The sequence below is a fragment of the Mytilus edulis genome, chromosome 4 (assembly GCF_963676685.1).
Source record: "Mytilus edulis chromosome 4, xbMytEdul2.2, whole genome shotgun sequence".
NCBI classification, from domain to species: domain Eukaryota; kingdom Metazoa; phylum Mollusca; class Bivalvia; order Mytilida; family Mytilidae; genus Mytilus; species Mytilus edulis.
This window is the reverse complement of record NC_092347.1, coordinates 25561457-25587955: the sequence shown is the minus strand read 5'-3', so window position 1 is coordinate 25587955 and position 26499 is coordinate 25561457. Positions and strand designations below refer to the sequence as shown.

The 26499-nt window shown below is 31.8% G+C and overlaps 1 protein-coding gene across 3 annotated transcripts; it reads left to right on the top strand.

The window, feature by feature from the left end:
* The first annotated feature begins 371 nt into the window (after positions 1–371).
* Positions 372–25850, top strand: LOC139519293 (uncharacterized). 3 transcript variants are annotated; one of them, XM_071311264.1, is made up of 3 exons: positions 375–485; positions 22918–23002; positions 24385–25850. In XM_071311264.1, the coding sequence occupies exon 3, from the start codon at positions 24471–24473 to the stop codon at positions 25758–25760; it is 1290 nt and encodes a 429-aa protein (XP_071167365.1). In that variant the 5' UTR covers positions 375–485; positions 22918–23002; positions 24385–24470; the 3' UTR covers positions 25761–25850. The 3 variants fall into 3 exon arrangements, with proteins under 3 accessions (XP_071167364.1, XP_071167365.1, XP_071167366.1); XM_071311263.1 differs by lacking the exon at positions 22918–23002 and having other exon boundaries at positions 372–485; XM_071311265.1 differs by lacking the exons at positions 375–485; positions 22918–23002 and adding an exon at positions 15081–15212.
* The last annotated feature ends 649 nt before the right edge of the window (positions 25851–26499 follow it).

The following is a 26499-nucleotide window of genomic DNA, read 5'->3' as shown; positions in this document are numbered from 1 at the left end:
TTTATGTATTTTTTACCATACAAATGTTTGTGTGGCCCAAAATGAAAAAGCCATTATATTTTATAAAGAAGGAAGTTAACTTTTATTCGTAACATTTTGCTGTAATTCTGTGCAATTTAAAACTTATTCGAACATACTTTCATTTAAAATCTAGTCACTACATTTGAATGGTATATTTAACATTAAATCTTCTGAAGAAAACATCAAAAACTATTACCTATGTTAAAACTATATTTTCAGTTTTAATATTCTGTCAAGGCCTAAAAATCATTATGACACCGTTTGCGTAATTAGTATGTATTCATTCCGTGGGGACCTTTGTGGGGTGATTAAAATGACGTTATTATTGTCATTATAGATTTAAATGTCTTTATCAATGGAACTAGACCCGTCATAAAATATATATACCTAGAAGTTAGTAATCAATATATACAACTGATCACTTCAGTGTGTTATAGCATAGGATTTTCTCATGTCTGTCACAGGTATGTCCCATATATGTATATATATATTCATTTTCTCTTTCCTGTATATTCTATTGTAAATACGAGATACAGAAATGATCTCCCAGACTCTTAAAAACATGTAATTCAAAAAAAAAATTCAAATTCAATTACCAGATTACCAGAGAAAAAATCTGTTTTAAAAAGTTTTTTTTAATACAAATTGTCCAGAAACTTACAAAATGTAAAAATTGATACCAAATTATTTTACTGTGTTCGTGTTGTCATTAAAAACGGAAATTGTATACAATCAGAAGCCGAGTAAAGCTTGTGGAAACTTTCTTGACAGCGTTTATAAGTATGTCATAATTCAATAGATATATTCGAAAATTCAAAAGTAAAGCCATGACAAAGACAAGTTGCTTATCTAAACAGTAACTCTAAAAGTTATATGAAATAAAACCGCAGAGTAAGGCATTATACATTTGGTTGCAATCATATTTATCTTAAAGCTTTTTTAGGTGTTCCTATGTCGTTGGTATAGTTGCCTCTTGTTTACAGTAAATTATATGATGTTTTACGATTCTACTTTCGTATTCATCATTACAAAAGATTTTAATAGAAATTGTATAATACCAATATTAAATATTCACCTGACTCAAAAACTGTGAACGATTTTAACTGAACAGATATTTGGTTTATACAAGATTTACACCTAGTCAGGCTGTAATGATAATACTGAGATCGCAAAGTCAGTTTTTGAATCAGCAACACAAACAAAATCCTTCAAAAAGTAATAAAATTATCATAAAAAGTTTGTTAAATATCACGAATGGTTTATGCGCTTTTGTAATACAATGTAAATACAATTTTACATTATTCGTTTTATAGAGTGCAGTTAGTCTTCATAAATTGAGTTATTTAATTAAGTTTTCATGAACCCAACATAGATCAACATTTGCGCGATATAATTAAATGTTAGTAATTCAACACAAAAATAATTGTATTGAAAGAGACTATTGTAAACTCCAATTTGATGTCGAACTTAGTTCTATAGGTAGTTTATGTTATACGTCAATATTGATAGTATTAAAAAGAAATAAATAAAACTATTAAATGGAGAAAAGTAAACAGAGGGATAAAGTTTTTTCTTTAATGAAATATTTACATTGTTTCCATGAACAATAATACCAGCTTTTTTTTGTTACCATTGACATGTTATGAATAAAGCTCGACTAGCAAAAGATACCGCTAATGATCACATAACTCAAATAACAGTTGGTTAAAAACGACAAGATAACACTATTCCAAATCAAAAGGGCTCGGGTTTTTCCCTAAAAATTAATATTAAAAACGTTTTTGATCCCACTTGTCTTTATATAAAGAATCTTTAATAGTTAGATTGTCAATGGAAATAATTTATTCTATCAATCGGCAATTGGAAAATAAAAGTGATTGAAGTTTTTGTAACAAAGTAAACGTAACGTATGATGTTTTAACTATTGCATAACTATAAGTAATACAAGTTATAACACTATTCCATTAGTTTTACTGAAACGTATTACGGTAAACATACCATTAGATTAGCTTGGTTGTAAATTATAAGAAAAATGATTGTTGAGAATGAAAAGAGAATTATTTTCTTAAAAAAATTATTACTAATTTCAGATGTAACTCGGCTTCACTATGATCTTGTACAAAGTCGGTTTTTATTAAAGATTGATAAAACAATAGAAGCTTAATGATCACTTATAAAACTTCAGAAAAATTAAAAGGACCTTTTCAGGACAGACATTTTGGGGCAATATTTTCATTCTCTTGGAACCGAAGCACTAAATCACTAAGTCTGACCAAGGAGGTTAATATAACCTCCTTGTTCTGACTCTTTAAATGGTGATGGTGATGATAGGACTAAAATAGTGGTTTCGACCAGGAGAAAGTCAATTAAAAGATACCTTATGTAAAATTGTTGGCGTAAAAGAAAATGTTTAACTTCCTATTATAGAAAGATCAGTAGGAAATCTGTACTGTTTAATTTGTAGACTTCCCAAGAAACACAACCAACTTGATCTAAATAAAACCATCATGTTGTCTTTTTTTTTATTTTTGTAAAATTAAGTATAAAGATTCAAGATTCAAGATTTTATTGTAAAGCAACGCTCAGACACATAAATGTGTAACATGAGGTACATATATACAATGGTAAACATGATTTATAATACAAAGGTAACATTAATAAAAAATAAAATAAAAAACAATATAATTTAAAAAAAAATAAAATAAGACAATAAAAAAAAAATAAAAAAAAATAAGACAAATTAATATACATATCACAATAGGTTATTCAGCTTTTTAATAAAAGCTGCCACCTGTCTATATAAATTGACATTACAGTAAGATAACATTACAGATAATTTCTGTTTACTTGGATGCTTCGTATAATAACTAGGGATATGTTGTTCTCTAAAAGTAACCAGTTGAGGAGACTTGCATATAAAAAGATAGTGAAATTCGTCTCCTACACTTTCTTTACATATGTGACATTTTCTGTCCTCCGCCGGAATATTGTGCCAACGCCCAGTTTCAATGGGAATTTTTATATTAGACGTTCTTAATTTTGTCATCCAGATTCTTGCATTTTCCGGTATTTTTATTAAATAATTTTCAAATCCAAAACAGTTTTTATAACTAGAATAAAATACACCTCGGAAAGATAATTGGACATCTTGATGCCATTTTTGTATATATTGGTCTTGTAAAACCTGTTTTATCAGATGTTTGTAGTCAGCACTATCTTGATTGACAAACACATATCCTAGTCCTGTATCATTAAATATTGATTCTATAAAGTTCAGCCATTTGAATGATTGACCGCTATTTTGCATTAAACTTAATAATAATCTATACATATTACTACTTAATTTGTCACCATGCATTATCCTTCTCCAAAATGATGTCATTCTTATTTTGACTTTTATTTCTAATGGAAATCTGCCTAATTCTCCATATACCATATAGTTAGGCGTTGAAGATCTTACTCTTAGAATACGTTTACAAAAATTTAAGTGAATTTGTTCTAAAATTTTCAGGTTTTCGTATCCCCAAATCTCACACCCATATAAAAGAATAGGCTCTACCATGGCATCAAACATTTTAAGCTGTAAATCCAATGGGATGGCTTGATTTCTAATACTTTTGTACAAGCTGTATAATGCTTTTTGTGCTTGATTAACCAATTTTTTCTTCGCCTCATTGAAAGTACCATTACATTTAAATATGAGCCCAAGATATGAGTAGGTATCCACTAATTCTATATTTTTGCCTTGCAATTTAAATTCAAATTTCCTTCGCACTTTGCCTTTACTAAATACCATACTTTTTGTTTTTGTAACATTAACTTCAAGTTTCCATAATTCACAGTAGTTCTGAAAAATATTTAGTGCATTTTGCATACTTTCTGCTGAATCCGCCAGAATGACGGTATCATCAGCGTACAGTATGGCAAACAGTTTCATAATTGAATTTAACTCATTTTGACATTTTTCTTTAACTATCTCAAGGGGACATCCACCTAAATCAATAAAGAATTTTCTAAGTCATTTAAAAAAATAGAAAAGAGAAAGGGAGATAGATTTTCCCCCTGTCTTACACCAGTTAGACAGGGAAAATATTCTGACTGTTGGTTGTTGTATTTTACACATGATTTAATATTGTTATACATATTAAAAATAACAGTAAATATTTTCCCTTTTATACCACTGTTCTGTAGTTTTTTCCACAGACCACTTCTCCATACAGTGTCGAATGCCTTTCGAAAATCAACAAACGTACAAAATAGTTTTTTTCCAAAAGATTGATAGAGTGATATTAAGGCATGCAATACGAATAAATTATCGGTTGTAGAGTGACCTTTTCGAAATCCAGCTTGGTTGTATGAAATTAAGGAAATTTCATTTGCAAAAAAGGTTAAAAAAAAGATAAAGCAAAGTAACGACTAACAAAACATTGGCTGAAATTGTTGACACTTGACCCTCTGTACAAGAAGTTTACACTGACATTTAACACTAATAAAGAAATATTTAAATTACACCAATTATTAGTAGATCTTTACTGATCTTTCATATATTGATAAACAAACATTATATATTGACAAGGTCATACATTGATTGTAGATCAATGCTATATATTGACCACAATTTGTTAAGATGTGAGATATATAGACATTCCGTACTACTCAGATGGTGACCTTGAATTTAATTTGCCTTATTAATATCTGGAATATATGTACAAAACGTAGGGTTAATAAAATGGATCATTTATGCATTACAAGTGGTCTTGTTTGATAAATGTTTTGAATTATAGAACAGGTTAATTATTTTCTATGGATAAGGATTATTGATAGAGATATCTAATATAACAGAAAAGTTTCCCTGGTTTGGTTCATGGTTTTGGGGTGTTTGATTTAGTATTTATAACATGAATGTCCAAAATACGCTATCAATTCCCGGTACATTTGGAGTCATTTCTTTGCCATATAGTTTGACAACAGTTTAATTGATAATTTTGAGATTTTCACTAAATCTCAACCTTTACCTTTTAAAAAACAAAGTTTTTTAACATGGTTTGGTCACTCTTTTCGTTCCATTTTTTTGGTTTGTTTGTCCACACATAAATTGGAGTAGGAATTTGGGCCTATCTAGACCTTAAAGGGTTTGGAACACAGCAATCGATATCTTTACTAACATTGATCAAGCCATTGTTGGAATAGATTTTTTCATATATGTTTTCCAACTACATTTGATTTCGTAAATATACATATATAATATACGAGTCTAAATTGAAAACTACGTTCATACCTATGATTGCGTTGGATAAAAACCGCAATTTTTATACGTGTGCATGTAAAACAAATTTCGTTGTAGAAGGGTCTAAAAACAGTACAAACAAAATTTTCCAAAAGACCAAAAAAATAGAAAAAGTATATTTAAACAAAACGCATTTGACTAACAGGTCGAACAACTGATGTTCTTTAACCCTGCTGACTGCCATTGGCGATTGCCAAATAAAATTGATCACAAGATGTAACAAAATGGATCTTAATATAAATTTAATACTAAACAGAAATTTAATGTATATGTATATATATATATAAATGAGTCTAAATTGAAAACTACGTTCAAACCTATGATTGCGTTGGATAAAAACCGTAATTTTTATACGTGTGCATGTAAAACAAATTTCGTTGTAGAAGGGTCTAAAAACAGCACAAACAACATTTTCCAAAAAGACAAAAAAAAGTGAAAAGTATATTTAAACAAAACGCATTTGACTAACAGGTCGAACAACTGATGTTCTTTAACCCTGCTGACTGTCATTGGCGATTGCCAAATAAAATTGATCACAAGATGTAACAAAATGGATCTTAATATAAATTTAATACTAAACAGAAAAATAAATTAACTTGTGGCCACGATGTTATGCCACAAACATACGGTGTCAATATTTTTTTAGTACATCAGATCCGGATTTCGACAATAAATGTCTCTTCAGTGATGTTAGGGATCGAAACGGTATTTGGAAGGCCATATAAAAAGTACCCTCATTTTTAGATAGACTCTTGTATTTTAAGAGTCAATATAGGATGAACGGATCATATAAACCGGAGAGAAAATATGATACAAGCCCAAACGAAAAAATATAAACGAGTCTAAATTGAAAACTACGTTCAAACTTATGATTGCGTTGGACAAAAACCGAAATTTTTATACGTGTGCATGTAAAACAAATTTCGTTGTAGAAGGGTCTAAAAACAGCACAAACAACATTTTCCAAAAAGACCAAAAAAAGAGAAAAAGTATATTTAAACAAAACGCATATGTATATATATAATACCTAAGTGTCTGTTGTCGTTTTTTACAGCTTCTTGGCTCTAAACACTGAGTGGATACTTATTTTTGTAATTTGCTGAAAATAAACACAAAGTTTATTGTTCGATCTATTGATAAATTAAGCTATGCTTTACTTCCTTATGAGATAAATGATAAAGAAATAACGTACAAGGATATGTACCTATTAGCATTAGGATGGATGATTGGGTGTATCGGTGGACAAATGATTGGGTTATAAACCAAGTCCCTTCTATAATTTAATAAACGGTTCAATATATCAAACCTCAATCACGGTCGATTTCTATGTTATCATGCATATTTGTTTATATGTTTTTAGATAATGTCAATTGATATTGTATTTGGCATAACACACATACTTAAACCCATATTAATGGCTAATGGGAAAATCAAATATTTAAAGCCATATGATGTAATCGATTCATACATTGGGGTATAATTTATTTGTTTAATTGAACTTCTATGTCACACACGAGACAATTTCCTATTTGTATGCAAAGACATACTCAAAGGTGTCTTACATCTTATACTCCCTTATCTCTAGGGAGATATGTCACAAATAATCCTGACACTCGTTGGTAGATTGCGAATTGGTCTTCCTTTCTCAAAAACTATCCTAGTGTCTTCCTGCAATCGAAATTTTGCTTTGAATTTAGTCGCACTTGCGTTGATGTGGCGTCTTGTACAGCTTGACCCTTGGTCTTAATAAGAACGTTGGGTGAATTCAGTCGTAATTTTACAGACTGTTCGTCATTAGAACGGTGGTTTGGATTCAGCAACGTTGGGCATTTTCTGATATTTGCAGCTAAAACCTTTGTCTAAAGAAGAACGTTGTTTTGAATTAGTTAGCACTTTTCATTTGGTGATTTGTACAGCTTAAATATTGGTCTACATTCGGACTTTGGTTTTGTAGTCTGTGACACTTAACATTTGAAGCTATTGTAGCATATAAAATTGAGAATGGAAATGGGGAATGTGCCAAAGAGACAACAACCCGACCATAGAAAAAAAACAACAGCAGAAGGTCACCAAGAGGTCTTCAATGTAGCGAGAAATTCCCGCACCCGGAGGCGTCCTTAAACTGTTTAGTAAATTATATCGTTGGTTTGCATGTAGTTACCATGATGTGTTATTTTGAAGCTTTTAAAATTTACAATTCTTGATAGTTTCTTATGTAGACAATAATTGGTCTGGATTATATAGTTCCTTAATTGGACTGGATTGTGTAGTATAACTATCTTTAAATTAATAGGTCTCGGTTACATAGTATACCTTTAATTTAAATTAATTGGTCTGGATTATGTAGTACAGTATATATCATATAGTATCTTTAATGGTAGCTGTCATACACATTGCCTTGTTGTTCTTTGTTTTATTGTTTGTTTTCTTGTTTCCTAGGGTTCAACACATGTTTCTCAACTTCAAAATATTCGTACAATTGCTCAATAATTTAGTTTATTTGATTGAGAAGTAGTAGAGTTCAGGCTTAACTACTAAACCTGTAGGAAGTAAGAGTGTTGACACAAAGACAAGGTTCAGATTACAATAGTAACGGGGTGTATACCTAGTAAATGAAAATAAAACTTTCTATACATTTATAATAGATAATGCTTTTATTAAGTTTTGAATAGCATTGCAAATTTAATCTCGTACTTAACTTTTTGATTAGACGTGTTTATATATTCTTTCTGCATTGTTAACATATTGAAATCTATTATTCTGTATTTTATAAATTATTAGTACATTCGTCATGCTCCAGTTTCAAGCAGTTCTCTCAAGTAATGAGTATTTGAAGTTCACGAAGAACACATGTCAGTCTTTATGAAATAAAAAATACAATTTTTTTAGTGAATGCACTCAATTTCACATAATCTTTTAAGACTAAAAAATCTTAGTAAATAGATGAATATTGTACATAATTATTTTAGAAGATAACCATACATTTTACACGTGGATTTTCGCTATGAAATTGATGCTTTTCAATGTAGCTATAACCAAATGAATTAATATTTGAGATGTTATACATCTCAAGAAATATCTTTAAAATTTGATTCTAATATATACACTATGTTCAATGTATGTTTAGTAAAAATTTCTTTTTAAATACTATTCGATGAAGTCATGGATTTAATAAGATACATATAATCAAATATCAGACAGTACAAAGAAAAATTGCCTTATGGAAGCAATGGAAGTTGTAATTGAATGGTCAAATATTGCTCTACGACTACGTACTAAATTTTATACTTTTTTACTATTTTGTTTTGAGCGTCACTAGCTGATGATCTTTGGAAGAAAAAAAGCGAGTCTGACACACAAAATTATAAGCTTGTTTTTTTTATAACCGTTCGAATTATAATAACTGAACACTCTTTTTTGGTCAGAAATATTAGTTTCTCATGTGTAAACCATAAGAACACTGTACATCCCATTTTATACATACTGTGGAGTCGTAAGACTTGGGTTTTTGTAAATTGACGTTTAACTTAACAAAATAGATTTATCTTGGCCTAAATTGTTATTTACTGAAACATTAGAAAATAAAATGATACATCCTTTCACTAGATGTTAAGATAATACATTGAATTATGTAACTGGCACATATCACCAATATTGTGCACAGTACCTCTGGGCAATGTCGTTTAACTGTTGTTAACTCTACGTTCATTTTCAAATATAAGAATAATCACGTGAATATTGAATAAAGTTTCGTTTGTGTTGCTTCATTTTAATAACTAAAACCAATTAAGTCCTTATCAACTGATTTTTATAGTTTTTTTTATATGTTGTACTGTTACATAAGAAAAACATTTTGAGTACGTTTGAATCGTATGCAATTTTTGGGTTCATAGACATATCCGACTGGCTGCTAGCGAGTGGCTGCTAGCTTTAGCCTGGTAAGCTGACCCACTCTTGGGGATGGTTGGGCGATCGGTAAATTGTTCAACCCCGTCACATTTTGTACGTTCCTATACATGTACCATGTTGTATATCATATTTGTATTTCGTTCATTGTTTTTATATAAATCAGGTCGTGAATTTTCTCGTTTGAATTGTTTTACATTTGTCATTTGGGGCATTTTTATGGCTAATTATGCAGTATGGGTTTTGCTTATTGTTGAAGGTAGTACAGTGATCTATAGTTGTTAACTTCTATGTCATTTGGTCTCAGTTAGAGAGATGTCTTATTAGCAATTTGACCACATCTTCTTATTCTATCTGGTATTATCTTCCCTTTATTATCATTTGTATTGTCTTTTCCAATTAACAGTTTGTGATTAGCCAAAGCATTGTCTTTTCTCGATTTGTCATGGTATGGGTCAATGATTGAATTTGTTTTATTAACAGTGATATTGACCTTCTTTTATTTTTAACAGTTTCTAATTGATCCTGGTATTGTCTTCCTTCGATTTATGTTTCGAATTAGACATATAATTTTCTTGCATTGATTCCGTTTCAATCATAAACCGTGGTTGCGTCTAACTTTGAATTGTTCTGATTGACGTTTGTATTTGTTTTGCTCATTCCTGGTTTCTTTTTTACTTCATTGCCATTGTTATCGCCTCTCTATAAATCACGGTTTATAACAATCCATTTTTGCCCTATATCTAACTTATTGAATAGGCACTCGTCTGTTGTTGAAGACCATATGTTGACCTGTTTTCTTTGTCATTTTGTTGGTTTACTGCATGGGTTTTTTTCTTTCACAAAAAAATCTACCTTTTTCAAAACCTACTTGTATACTACATCTACTGTTGGTATAGTGACATTGATTATCTAAATAATACCTATACTGTATTATATATTAACACTATATTTCCAAGGCCACATATTGACAATCAATCAATCTTCACACTATACTTTCATGACATAAAAAGATATTCAATTAAAGACGTTTGCCACTTTAACTATCAAAAGGAATAAAACCATAAAATAACACAACTTTACACAAATCTTTTAAAAGCTTTTCAAACTATATAAGACATATAAGTACGTAACATGTAATATTTGATAATTCTTCTTCGTACCTCTGTGTGAATCTGGGAATTGGAAAAAAAAACACATTTGAAGTACACGAGCATACAAACAAACTTATGTCACAGTGTTAGGCATTGTCAGACATCTAACAACTTAGAACAGACATGAACAAAGTTAATCATGAAGAACATGCAAAAACTAATACTCTGGGTGCATATAATTGAAAACATGAAGTTTAATTAACTCGAATAGAATCACGATTCATAGCAGAAAGATTAAGGTTTTCCTGCAGCAAATGTTCTTCTAGAGACCCGGTCATATATCAGAGAGAATATGCTAATCATGCACCAGTGCTTTCATATAGACAAGAATTAATGTCAGAGAGAGAGAGAGAGAGAGAGAGAGAGAGAGAGAGAGAGAGAGAGAGAGAGAGTTTATTCTGCACCAAATGTTGCCCTATAGAACCTAAGACTTACATAAGAGAAAGCGAGTATCCTAAGCTTATCCTACACTATCAAATAAAATATAAACAAGACACTTCTTGTTTTGTCATGTCTTGTCTATAATATAAACATCGGGAAAACTCGTGTAATGTTCTCAGTTGTGTTTTTCCACAAGATTGAAATTAATAATTGTCCGGCCAACAATCATCAAAAATCCGATTGACAACAGCCAATAGTGAAAAAGATCTAGAGTCCCTTCTATGAGTTCTTTATCAATGCTGTGCTTTTTTTTTTAACAAAATGCAAAGTATTGTCGAATTCTAAAATATCTCTTTAAAAATTAACACCGAAATTATGTCTAAAGTTATTCTTTCCAGACTACACCATTGCTTTTTCAATATCTCTATATACATGTATGATAAATCCTGCCTCTCTAATGCACTTCTCCCCGCATTTATGAATGTATAATAAACATCTATAAAGAAATTTATTTTTAAAAACTTTGAGATGGAATCAGAAAGCATCTGACAATATATTACATACATACTTTTGTGACGTAAGCAAATCAAAATTAATCTAGAGCCCAACCAACTTTTATCTTAATTCTTGTGTCACAATATCACATTGTAATGGTAGCTTAAGTCTGTGATTATTGGGTTTCGTATTATCTATGTTTCTCCATGGCAATACATAAAGATATATATGGAATAAATGTGTTGACGTTTGCATTCATTTGAATTATCTCGATTTTGTTATTTGTAATGCTAATTTCAGGAAATATTAACACGATTTCCTTGTTAGTAATGATGATTCACTAGATGACGTTGGCAAGTTCTGATTACTGAATTTAATGCATGCAAGTCATTTTTGTTTAATCTGACTTGACAATTTTGTAAAAATTTACATCTCCGGCATAAAGCCGCCAAATTTTTACAAGCATTATGCTGGTGAATTTGTTCTATTAAAAAACTTTTGGCACAGGGTAGTTTTACTAAAACAATTGTTGTATGTAGCTAAATTTGAATTACAAGAGGTATTAATTAAAGTCGTATTATCCATATCATATATATATGGAAATCAAGCTTACTTCTTCGTCATGATCATGTAATTCAGTGGTTGTTGTTTGTTGATGTGTAACATATTTGTTTTTCGTTCACTATTTTGACATGAATCAGGCCATTATATGTAGTTTTCTTGTTGTATTTAATTGTTTTACATTTGTCATTTCGGAGGCTTTTATAGATGACTATGCGAAATTGGTTTTGTTCATTGTTGAAGGCCGTACGGTGACCTATAATAGTTGTTATTTTCTGTGTTAATTTGGTCTCTTGTTGACAGTTGTCTCATTGGCAATGACATCTAACATCTGTCTCAAAGTTATTTAAAATAAATTTCTGTATGGATGTTTATTGTGCATTCATAAACGCAGGGAGAAATGCATTTTAAAGGCAGGATATATCATATATAGTGATATTGAAAGAAAGCAATGGTGTAGTCTAAAAAGGATGGCACTAGATATGGGCTATATAAATTGTTATTTGGATGGAGAGTTGTCTCATTGGCACTCACACCACATCTTCCTATATCTATTTGTTCATTGTTGAAGGTCGTAAGGTAACTTACAGTTGTTAATTTCTGTGTTATTTGGTCTCTTGTGGAGAGTTGTCTCATTGGTAATCATACCACATCTTTTAATTGTGTTGGTCTAATATAAAGCCGAATTAATGTTCATTTCATTGATCTGTTCGCTTACTGATGTCAGATATGCACGTAATCATTCCAATTGAAGTTAAACACAATCAAATCAACCTGTTCATTTTTTATTTACTGAGGTTAGATGTCAATTAAGCCCTGTATCCATTTTCAATACCATTGCCAAATATGATAAATGAAAGATTTAACTGAAAGATATCATCTTGTTTGTCAAGGACAGACAGGAATAATATTGTTTATCTGTATTAGATAGATGTGTTTGGCAAAACTTTTAGGAAATTTGGTTCTCAATGCTCTTCAACTTCGTACTTTATTTGGCCTTTTAAACTTTTTTGGATTCGAGCGTCACTGATGAGACTTTTGTAGACGAAACGCGCGTCTGGCGTATATACTAAATTTAGTCCTGGTATCTATGATGAGTTTATTGAGATGAGCATTCTTGGTTGATATTATGTAGATTGATTATTTACGAGTTGTTCATTGGTGCATTTGCCCCTTAGAAACAGACGATTGTTCGTTGCGTTTGCTTTTCTGCAAAAACAAACTTCAATCTTCTTGAACAAGCTCTAAAAATTAAATAACGCGAAACATGCTCGTCAGTTTATCACGAAACATGCTTATCAATTTTGCACTAAACATGCTCCGACTTTTTCACGAAACATGTTCATGTTGGATGTGTACGGATTGATAGTTTAGTCTTAGTTCCATGATTTTTTATTAGTTGTTAATAGTGGCTTTGAACTAGCTGTCAGATAACTGCGAGTACTCTCAGATCTGTTCATTGTCTTTTTGTGTCGGGATGTATAAGTACCGGGCCACGTCCACTTGTATATTTGTCTATCTGATGAGTTAAGCCATTTTCAATTGATTTTTATAGTTCGTTCTTATGTTGTACTGTTATACCACTGTCCCAGGTTAGGGGGAGGGTTGGGATCCCGCTAACATGTTTAACCTCGCCACATTATTTATGTATGTGCCTGTCCCAAGTCAGGAGCCTGTAATTCAGTGGTTGTCGTTTGTTTATGTGTAACAATATGTTTTTCGTTCTTTTTCTACATAAATAAGGCCGTTAGTTTCCTCGTTTGAATTGTTCTACATTGTCTTATCGGGGCCTTTTATAGCTGACTATGCGATATGGACTTTGCTCATTGTTGAAGGCCGTAAGGTGACCTATAGTTGTTAATGTCTGTGTCAATTTGGTCTTTTGTGGGTAGTTGTCTCATTGGCAATATAACCACATCTTCTTTTTTATATCATCACTTTATCGCGAAGCATGCCCACAAGTTTATCCCGAAACATGCTTATTAGTTTATTTTTGATTAGTATAAAACAACTTCAAATTTATTCATTTTTAACTGTCTTTTACGACAATCTATTTGATAAACCAAATCGAAATAAGCTTACATTAAATTTTCCGGCAAACACCACTGAGTTTATTTATATGTATGTGTTGGTAACCTATCTGCTGGCACACATTACATGTAAATAAAAATGTGACCATGTGCATGGTCAACAAACACAAAGTAAACATGTGATCATATTTTAAATAAACCAAATAGAAGAAGCGATATGCATAGGTTTGGCCATCTAATACTGTCATATGTTTAACAAAATCAATATTGTCATATATGTTTGGTCAGCCAATACTGTCAGGATTATGTCAGGTAGACCAAGTTATATATTAAGTCAACCAATAATGTCAAATATTAGTCAACCAAAAAGGTCATATGTTGAGCCAACCAATAATGTCATATGTTGAGCCAACCAATAATGTCATATGTTTAGTCAACCAATACTTAGTACAAACCGGTATATGATCATAATGTTTCAGTAAACCAATACTAGATAAATCTTTATCACTTGCTTGTTCAACTTAAACAGATCGCTTGCTATTCGAATAAGCAACATGTCAGTTTTGTCAATTTGTCTGTAGGGAGCGTCATATATCAGCAGACGTTTTATTCTTTTATGGCACAAGATTTTTATTTTTTTTGCTTTGTTGTATTGAAATTGAGGTATACGACTTGTCAAGCACCAAGTAATTTGAGTATGTATTGAAATAAATGTATCCAAGAATTGTACGGAACAATATAAAGACGGGCAGTAAAAGTGCTTAGGAAATCCGAAAATCGTACGTAAATGATGTGGAAAGATGCATATTTTAAATGTGCATTTGACTAAAACTAATTCCTACTCTGCTATATGTAATAAACACACACTGGCTTTGTGCCATATTCTTTCTATGGGATTACTATTACCGCATGAAATATGAATTCGTCTAGTTTATTTTACGCGTCAACGTTATTGTAATTTGAAATGAAATCTCTATGCAACAAATAGAGATTGTCTGTATCAAGGTTTAAATCGATGATTATTAATTCCTTCTATATAATAATATTTATCTAAATACATCAAGATTTCATGAATTTCACAGATTAAAATCTTTGAGTTGTAATCGAACACTAATTGTTAATTGAAATCTATACATTAATTTCGTTCCGGATCGACAAACGATAAAGAATGTACCGGTCGAAACGCCATCTCTCATAGATGGTCAAAATGATTATTTCAAAATAAATGGTGGATATTTATTTGTTTAATACTTCTACGTTACTATAAAGTTGTATTTTTAAGAAGTAACGGTTGATTGTGCAGTTCAAATTAATATTGTTGGTTTGTTCAGTTGAAACCAAATAATCCTAAAAACCGGAGATACTATCATCAATAAGGTAGGAACATTTTATCATCAAGGGTAAAAGTAAATCATTTTTTTTCTTCCGTTTTTTAAAGGCTTTTTTTCAAGTCTTTTAGGGTGCAATTTAGCTATTTAGCTGTTAACCATGAATACTTTGGATAGCACAAGGTCAATATTGATCTCCGATACTTGTAGCACTGAGTTAACCCATCTGTTTTTTGGTCAATTATTTCCAAAACAGTCACTCGTTCGATGTACCATAAACACGTTTAAAACGGTGGAAATACCAAAAATAATGAGACGTCTTTGAAAAGAACTTTTTTGAAAGCAGTGTATGTACTCAACATGAGAAGACGTCATTGAAAATAACTGTTTTATATCACTAAATATTTTTTCTATACGTATTCAAAGTTCCAACACTAGTTACAACTAGAGCATTTATGAAGTTAATTCCCGAAACTGTTATGGTCGCAGGGATTACATGATATTTAGGATTTCACAAATTTTGTTATGTAACCAGTTTTATAATGTAACCGTTCATCTAATTTGTTGGTGTATTCATGACTGAAGTCTTACTTTATATACTAACAGAATTGTACACCTTTATAATAATTGAATAGATCCGTTTTCATTTTTCTACAGGCAAAATAAGCTGATTTATATGTTAATTTACTGAGCTAAAGAACTGTTTAAAGAATCAAAATGAGTGGAGGTATATACATCTTTACATTTAATAAAAAAAAAAGTGTACTGTATTGCCTGTGTTAAAAAACAAAACCAAGATTGTTTACATTTTTGGAGTTAAAGAACGTTGTCCGCCTGTAACTGTAAAGCAAAATTATATCCGGGTGAAATTTGATCCGGAGGAAAAAATGTCACAGTAGTTGTTGTTATTTTTTTATCCGGAGGAAAATAATTCCCTGGGATATTTTTTCCTTTGCCGTGAAATTCTATCTGGGTAGTTAACTTATTGAATAGTTATTAGAAAAAACTTATCCTTTAAAAATACTATGAAATAATAATAGTGTATTTGAAATAAAGCGAAATTGTTAAAAAAAAATGTATTATAATGGGAAATAATTTCACAAATTATCCTTGAAAAAAATTTCTGAAATATTCAAGTCAATATCATCCTTTTAAAAAGAAAATTATCATGAAACATAGGGAAGAAAACCAGAAGTAATTTCAAAGATCGTAATTGTGAAAATAATATCATGATTAAATAAGGTTAGTGAAATACATGTAAAAGTGAGTTGTTTTCAGATCTCAGTACACATATAAATTTAAAAGTAAGGTAGAGATATAGTTGCATTACTACTGTTAACAGTAATAGAAGAATTCGATTATGATGATATTTTTAACTATATAAATAGTTTTGTCTGGGGACAGAGATGTAGTTGTTGAATATATGGAAATCAGATAAATCATAGCATAACAATATATTGGAACAAAAGCATGTTTAACAGCTGGATAGTTTTTACCTGTGAAATGTTATCTGTCTTATTAAATCAAGTTGTAAGTCATCTTTTTATATAAATGAATATATAAAAAAATATGATTCAAGGAAAAATTTCACTATAAAATAGATTCAGAAATATATTATATTAATATATTTAAAATATAAATTGCTCATAATTACCTCCCTTTGATAAATTATGCAAATTTGGTCTACCTTTGTGAAACATTTCATAATTATAGTCAGGTATATATTGATTGTGAGTAACTTACATTGTAGTTAATGGGACTCTATTTCACACGGTTCTGTGAAATATAGTACGGCTAATATATATCGGGACATACTATCCGCATAACACAGATAGATTTTCACTCCTCTGGAAAAAATCAACCTGTGAAATACCATGCCTGGAAAAAAATTACCCGGACAAATTATCCTCAGGATAAAATATCACAGAGGAAGAAATAAACCGTTACATAACAACTATAAAATACCAGTACATACAATTATCAAGTCAAGGTCATGTAAGCTTTAATCATAGACTAAATTTTCGTTTTGGTGAAAAGGTTAAAATTCAAAGCCACTGGAGTTAATGTTAGAATGAAATTTTGGCAAATTTTGGTTTCTTTATGTTGTCTTTTGAATTATATGTTGAACTTTTATCAAATTTTATTTGTTAAGTAATGATCGATTAGATGAAATCTTCCATTTTCATTTTGAAGCCCCTAAGTTGAAGGTCAACGTTACATTAGCAATTGATTGACTGAAAGTGAAACACATTTTTTTGTCAGTAGAACAAAAGTCAGTCACAGATACTACAAATACACTGAGACAATATCTTTTTTCCCATAATCAAGATCTTTACATTTCTTTGTTGGAAATCACATTGGAGTGAAACTGACTTTTAATATTAAGTTCAAGGACTTAGTTTATAGCAGCAATCAAGGATGTTTGCTCTTCTGTTTTAAAATACATTGTGTACTTGGCTTTTAAAAGACTGTCATAAGATTTTCAAAAATGGCTTTTTAGACTATAAGTAACTATAAATTTTGAAAAAGGAAAAATCGCGTTAGCAATCAAAATGTCTATTGGTACTGCATTGATAAAACTAGAGGATTCTGAATATCTGACAAAAAGTAAAAAAACGAGAGGATCGAACATCCTTAACATTAAAATGGCGCTAATACCCTTCCATACACAGACAGACAACATTTGGCGGTATTTGCCAGCAAATTCAGAAGTCCTCAATGTACTCCACACAAAATCTGCTTTTTCCAGAGAAGTGAAAACTGTCGTGCAGTGATATCTGTGTCAATAATACTTTCTAGCAGATATAATATTTATAAGTCATTAAAGTTTAATTGTATTCCTGTATTGGCTTTTGCTTTTGAAATTGGCATCGATTAATGGTGTGTAAATATGTGTTTTAACTGCTTTCTAGCTATTGATTTGTGAATGCTTATGTTACGGTTAGATCTAAACTTTGTTTTTATAGAATCTAATTTCCATATTAGGTTTACATCTTTGTTGTATTTGATTTAGATTCATTGACAAACATTCAAATACTTTAAAGCATATCGACGCCTAGGAAATAAATCTACGATATATCTCCTATTCTCCAATCATTTGTTTCCTTAATATTTTTGACAGATAAGGGTTAAACAAATATCATCCGAATATCTGACAGTGAGTTTCCCTGAAATAAATATAAGACTACAACAATCTTGTGTTCAACGGATTCCAGTCAAGTAACACCAAGACCAAGTAGTCACCAGTAAAAAGATCTAAAATTACTTTTATTCCCAGAGGAAGAAATAAAATATTCAATTTGGTCTAGTATTTACTTGATACAAACCTATGTACAACATTTCTAAACTTTATATCATATAGCTTACATTGTCGAGAATGATTAAAAACTTTTAAAGTTTTTTTTTGTGACGAAGAAATGGTAATGCTCATTCGAACATTGTATAAATTATCGTTCTTTCTTCCTTTTTTTATCTCTAATTTCAACGTATACATATATCTTAAAATCCTATTGGTGACGAAATGGTTTTTGTGATAAGTAAAGTAGGTACTACTTCAGGTTTGATTTCTTTATTGATTCTATCAGGTAAATAGCTCTTTCAAGTAAAAGAAAAGGCACACGATTTTCTTAACAAAATAAAGGCTAAACCAATATATAAATATTTACTTTACAATATGTGTCACCTTAAATTAATTGACTTTTATCGTCAGGTGTTACAAAAGGCAAATTCTAAATGTAAGAATACTTGATGCACATTTCGTTACTTAGACTTGTATACTATACTCTTGAAGTATTGAATTGATTGTCAGTTGAAAGCTAATTATACAGGGTGGAAGTCTTTTATTGTAAATGTACAAATGGACCATATATTGTTATTTACATTACAAATGGAGTTTTAAAATATAATATTTAATCACTTACTTAAGTAAAAAATGGCCAACATTATCCTATATGAAACCATTGTTGAGCTAAGCATTGTCAAAATATAAATACTGTAATTGAAATTAGAGTTGATATCATCTACAGAATATTTTTGTTATAGATTTCTAATTTGACTTGGTGTATTGTAGTGACAGATTTTTATCAAAATAGTTTGTTGAATTACATTGTCAACATTGGCAATGCGTCTTCTGATACAAATGTATAAAACATAACGTTCTATATAAACCATAATATGCCAAGTAATTTCTTTTAATCTGAAATCGTCTTCATGGTAAAATTGTTTACATATAAAACATATTCCGCAATACTGATATTGATAATAAACATTAAGTGACAGTAAGCATTCGGTGATGAGACTGGGGGAAAAAAGGACGGAATAACGACAGGCGCGGATCCAGGGGGGGGGGGGTTCCGGGGGTTGGAACCCCCCTTTTTTTGGACGATCAATGCATTTGAATGGGGACATGTAGTTGGAACCCCCCCCCCCCCCCCCTTTGTCCTGGGTTAGGAACCCCCTCCCTTTTTAAAATGGCTGGATCCGCCCCTGAACGACTACGACAAATAGATATGTTTTTATGAATTGTTTCACATTTTGCCATGCCGGCACCTTAAGTCTACTATATGGTGTGGTGTTTTCTCATTGTTGAAGCACCCATACTTGTTTTACATTTTGTCATGCCGACACCTTTAGTCTACTATATGGTGTGGTGTTTTCTCATTGTTGAAGCACCCATACTTGTTTTACATTTTGTCATGCCGACACCTTTAGTCTACTATATGGTGTGGTGTTTTCTCATTGTTGAAGCACCCATACTTGTTTTACATTTTGTCATGCCGACACCTTTAGTCTACTATATGGTGTGGTGTTTTCTCATTGTTGAAGCACCCATACTTGTTTTACATTTTGCCATGCCGACACCTTTAGTCTACTATATGGTGTGGTGTTTTCTCATTGTTGAAGCACCCATACTTGTTTCACATTTTGCCATGCCGGCACCTTAAGTCTACTATATGGTGTGGTGTTTTCTCATTGTTGAAGCACCCATACTTGTTTTACATTTTGCCATGCCGGCACCTTTAGTCTACTATATGGTGTGGTGTTTTCTCATTGTTGAAGCACCCATACTTGTTTTACATTTTGCCATGCCGGCACCTTTAGTCTACTATATGGTGTGGTGTTTTCTCATTGTTGAAGCACCCATACTTGTTTTACATTTTGCCATGCCGGCACCTTTAGTCTACTATATGGTGTGGTGTTTTCTCATTGTTGAAGCACCCATACTTGTTTTACATTTTGCCATGCCGGCACCTTAAGTCTACTATATGGTGTGGTGTTTTCTCATTGTTGAAGCACCCATACTTGTTTTACATTTTGCCATGCCGGCACCTTTAGTCTACTATATGGTATGGTGTTTTCTCATTGTTGAAGCACCCATACTTGTTTTACATTTTGCCATGCCGGCACCTTTAGTCTACTATATGGTATGGTGTTTTCTCATTGTTGAAGCACCCATACTTGTTTCACATTTTCCATGCCGGCACCTTTAGTCTACTATATGGTATGGTGTTTTCTCATTGTTGAAGCACCCATACTTGTTTCACATTTTGCCATGCCGGCACCTTAAGTCTACTATATGGTATGGTGTTTTCTCATTGTTGAAGCACCCATACTTGTTTCACATTTTGCCATGCCGGCACCTTTAGTCTACTATATGGTATGGTGTTTTCTCATTGTTGAAGCACCCATACTTGTTTCACATTTTGCCATGCCGACACCTTTAGTCTACTATATGGTATGGTGTTTTCTCATTGTTGAAGCACCCATACTTGTTTCACATTTTGCCATGCCGGCACCTTAAGTCTACTATATGGTATGGTGTTTTCTCATTGTTGAAGCACCCATACTTGTTTCACATTTTGCCATGCCGGCACCTTTAGTCTACTATATGGTATGGTGTTTTCTCATTGTTGAAGCACCCATACTTGTTTCACATTTTGCCATGCCGACACCTTTAGTCTACTATATGGTATGGTGTTTTCTCATTGTTGAAGCACCCATACTTGTTTCACATTTTGCCATTCCGGCACCTTAAGTCTACTATATGGTGTGGTGTTTTCTCATTGTTGAAGCACCCAATACTTCTTAACATTTTTGTCCTTTTATCTCTGTTGCATTGCTGTATCGTTGACGATCATACCTCATCTCCTTATGTATAACAGTGATCTTCCTATGCCATTAATTAACCGCAGACTAAGATAGTAATCAACGACATAAATACTGCAAGACACGTACAATATAAAAGAGAAGATGTGGTATGATTGTCAATAAGAAAACTCTCCACACGAGACCAACTGACACAGAAATTAACAGCTATAGGTCACCGTATGGCCTTCAACAATGAACAAAGCCCATAGCGCATAGTCAGCTATAAAAGGTCCCGAAATCATAAATGTAAAACAATTAAAACGAAAAAACTAACGGCCTCATTAATGTACAAAAAATATGAACGAAATACGTAACACATCAACATAGTTAACGACAAAAACTAAATAACAGGCGAATGACTTGGGACAGGCAGATAGATACAGAATGTGGCGGTATACATGTGAGCGGGACCCCACCCTTCCCCTTACCTTGGACAGTGGTGTAACAGTACAACATAAGTACGAATTATGAAAATCAGTTGTACAAGGCTTGACTCATCAGATGGATAGAAATACATATAACTAAACCATTGAGTGAGCGTGGCCAGGTACTTATACATCCCAACAATAAAAAGACAATATTAAGTACAGATCTGAGAGTACTCGCAGTTACTGACAGCTAGTTCAAAGTTAATAACAACTAATAAAAAACTTATGTATCTAAGACTGAGTTATCAATTAGTACTCGTCTAACTTCCGTTGGATTTAGTGCAAAGACGTAATAAACAGTCACAGAAAAAATGACCTTCTGCAATTCCAAGATACAGTAATCGACAGATTGAAGATCCATTAAAGTCCATCTGTAGAAGTCAATTCCAAGCTTATCCAATTGTACTACTGTGCTGAATTTCCGAGTAGTGTAAAAACAGTTCTTTGTACTGACTTCCACATTCATTACTACATTTCAATAAAGTAACAAGCGTAGACCGCTCCGTTTTAGAGTAAAGAGGAGGGCCAGTAAGCCTCGTGATCGATTCCATCATTTTTCGTATATTAATTAGAGAGTTTTTTCTGGCTACTGACTTGCGGTTTTCAGTTGTTTCGTTAGATGTGACTGGTAAATTTTGATAAATGCAAATTTAACTAATAATGATTTTGTAAGACATGTTTTCTCTGTAGTACAATACAGTCATTTTGCTATGTCGGGACATATAAGACTATAAGAAGTCAATATATCAGAGTCTTGATGAATCAAATGACACAATTGAACTGTTAACATGCATGTCAATAATATAAAGTCACTGAATCGATTGAAAAATATTTAATTACTTGTTTAATAAATAACGGTATAGTTATTGGTATACATTTTTTTTCGTCAAGAAACATGGGTTTGAAACCGTTTTATTTATCTATTTATCGAATTGGTTGTTAGTTGCACTGAAGGTGCATTCTATTAATGTTTTTAACATTTGTCATTTTTGTATTATTTGTAACTACCAAATCGGCTTAAAATGTTTAAAAAATAACAAATCAAAATGTAAGACATTAAAGTACGATACATCTAATAAATATCAGACATCAATTAATGTTTTATTGATGAACTTAGATCAACCATTACAATTCATAAATTCATCAAATAACTGTATACGTATCAAATATATCTTTCAGGTGCTGATTTAAAATGACGTCCACCATTGAATTCTAAATATCACTAAAATCAATTTAACTTCAAGTATTCGGGAGCATCGATAAGGTAAACTTGTTGAAATGTCTCGTGGCCCTTTATTGACCTACCCTCTTGTTAAAAGCTATCCACGTTTTATCCATTTAAGTTTATTCATTAAAAATTTTTATGCATCCGTGCAATTTATATTTAAATAACTGGACTCCTGCCGAGGTATCAATTTTGATTATTGATAATTTTGACTTTGTCATTGTATTCTGAAATATTGAATTATTTATTTACATTTTTTATTCAAGTCACATAAAAGATATTTTTAAATATAAACAATAAATGTTGGATTTCTTCAACCAATTTTATATACAGAGTCTACATATAAGCTACTATAAGTATTAAATTCAATAGGACGAAGGAGATAATTTTACCAAAGTTGAAATCAAAATGGTATTCGCGAGAGGATGAAGTCAGAAGATCTCATAAACTTCAGTTAAAAATTTTATTATAAAAAAAATGTTTTAAAATATTTTAGATCTTATTGAATCTTTTTATTGACTATTTCGAAATGACTAGACTGTGCAGCTAGTTAATCGCACTTCTCGTCATGTTTCTTGTCTCTTACTAGCTTATTAATAACGGTTTTTACGAACTCAGTGCAATATTCTTGTAACCTTTATGTTTTCTTTCTATTTAATTGGTATTGGGTTGCTGTTTATTCTCCATTATTCATGTTGCTTTACCGATCTATTATTTTTGATAAGTTTGGTAAAGTGATGGTTTTAATTTTTACTACATTTTGTACATAAAATTTATCCGCAAGCTGAATTCAAAAGGCCAGAAAATAATGCGATTAAGTGGAATATGAGCATGAGAGGGGACACACTAGAAGCACAAGTCAAAGAATGATTAAAACAGGGGTTGGACTGTTGTAGGAGCAAGTTTTAATAATATAGTTATTACACTTCTTAAGATAAGGAGATACGATAGGATTGCCAACGAGACGACCCTCCACCGGAGTCCAAATAGAGCGGATTTTAAAAAGCACCGTGCGACCTTCAATAATGAGCAACCAATACCATATAGTCAGCATTAAAAGGTTGCAGACATGACAACATGTGAAACAATTTCAAACGAAAAAAGAATACGGCCTGATTTGATACAACGATAAATTAACGAAAAACAAATATGACAGTCAGCAACCTACGACAACCACTTTGTTATTTTGCCTTGTAAGTAGTCGAAAGGAAAAAGAACACTTTTCATGCGTCTGAAACGCTTTATTAATCTGTTATATATCATTTTTTAAACAAAAACTTGTGAAAAAAAAATATCACCGTAACAGTATATATTAAAGCACATGTTACTTTATTTTGATAGTGGAATTGTTTGTGTTAGAAAGAAACCTGTCACTTCACATTTTCTGCAACTAATTCAGTGTATACATTCTGTATTTGTAGAGACAAACTGATATCTGAGAGATTGTTGTGCGGAGTCGTGTGTCATCAATTATTCACCAGAAAGATGCAGGGAAATACATAAAGACATGTCATCATCACCTGATCCAGCGTCACCAGGAAAGCTTTCAGCAGGATTAAGTCCACACTTAAATCCTCGTTTTTCTCGTATAAAGCAAGATTATCAGAAACGACTTTTTAATTATGAAAAGGAATTTAATTTAAAAACTTCTAAATCGACAAACAGGGAAAAGGCGCTACGTGAATCAATGCTTGCATATACAGAGCGCGTACGAAATATTTCTAATTCACGGAACAAATTTGATGGCGACGAAAGCGACAATGAAGATAATATACCCCTGGTTGTCAGAGCAAAACATATTCCCAAGTTTCCGATTCAACGTAACATTCCAAGACGCCCAGCATCATTAGACGAACTCATCGGTAAAAGCAGTCTGGTAAAACAAGAGAGAGAACGATTATTGAAACGTCCAAAGTCAGCATCACGTGTATCGACACGTATACCACTTCCTTCTCTATCGGAGAGATTAAATGGCCGCTCACACCGTGTCAAGATTAGTTTCGTTAGTGCATCAGATTTATATGATTTCGTCGATTACAGTTTACGAAATCGAGGGACCAAAAAGGAAACATTACAATTTCTTAAAATGGAAAAGGATATTTTAACAAAGAAAGCCCACGAAAATAACAAGCGTCCCCCGGCTGCTCATTCTCGACTGAATGAAATGCCTGCCAAATCCAAAAATGAAGGAAATGTGAATTCGTTTTCTATGTTACCGCCTATAGATTCTAAAGAATCAGTTCAAAAATCACAAACTATACAAACTGAATCTGTACACGAACAAAGTGAAATAATACCGCTTGATAAAATTGTGAAAGAAGTGCCGATTAATAACCCAGATGAGAGTGGTAGAAAATCACCAGTAGTTCCTCTCAAAATACGTCCTAACCGTGCTAAGCGTATGAAAATACGACAGCCTGATTTAGGTGCTATTCCTGAAAACGACGTCTCGTCACATCGAAATTCTGCAACACCTGAAAGGTCTATAGTTTCCCCGCCACCGAAAATGTCTCCTAGAAATGTTGTTAACCTTGACTCAAATTTAGTTTCAATTCCGGAAAATGAAAACATTAGTGACAGTGGATTTTCTGCTAGGAGGAAAATTTCAAGACTAAATCATCGAAAGATAGAAATTAACCGACCCGGTCCATTGTGGAAGTCAGATAGTTTAATAACAAATGAAAAACGTATAATAGATATCGATGATCTGGATTTAAACGCAAATTCTAATAAATTAAAAGCACAGAAGAAGTTTAAGAAATTAATATTCCTGCGAGATATTCCAGACAGAAAATAGTGCAATATTATTGTTATTTTGTAGCATTACGGTCTTACGTCTTTTCAAAATTCTTACATATTTCGTTTAATAATATTTGTTGAACAATCACTAGTTTATTTAATTTTAGTGTCGCTGTATTGCTGGACTATTTCACATATTATGTTTGTAATTTGGATATTTCTTGTGTGTACCTTCGTCATAATATAAATAAGAAGGCCAAGAAGATGTGGTACGTGTGCCAATGAGACAATTCTCCATCCAAGTCACAATGTATAAAAGAAGTTCTCAATTACAGGTCAAAGTACGGCCTTAAACACGGAGCCTTGTCTCTCACCGAACTAAGCATGGAATAGTTATATATCACTGGGTGTTAATAATCTACTATCAATCAACTTATGCACATCTCTTATTATGGACTTGTTTTCGTTTCAAATTGCAACGTTCAAAGTTTTTTTCTCTAAACTTGCTTAGAAATCAAAATATCAGGTTAAATAGAATTTACAAAAGTCCAATTAGTAAGATCAACAAATTATAAACATGATTTGGTTGTCATGACAAACATCCACTTTTATTAAAAAAAAAGTTTAAAAAAAAACACACAATGTTGTCTGTTCTATGGTCGGGTCGGGTTATATTTTATTACCCAATTCAATCGATATTCAATTACTTGCAGCTGCTACTCAGTCATAATAAAACGTCATCAGTGTACATGAGCAGAGGTTGATGAGCCTAGCTTATGTCAAAGAACAGCTTGTAC

Excerpts from the sequence above, each read along its gene's own strand:
- LOC139519293 (XM_071311263.1), top strand. The coding sequence starts at position 24,471 with ATGTCATCATCACCTGATCCAGCGTCACCAGGAAAGCTTTCAGCAGGA.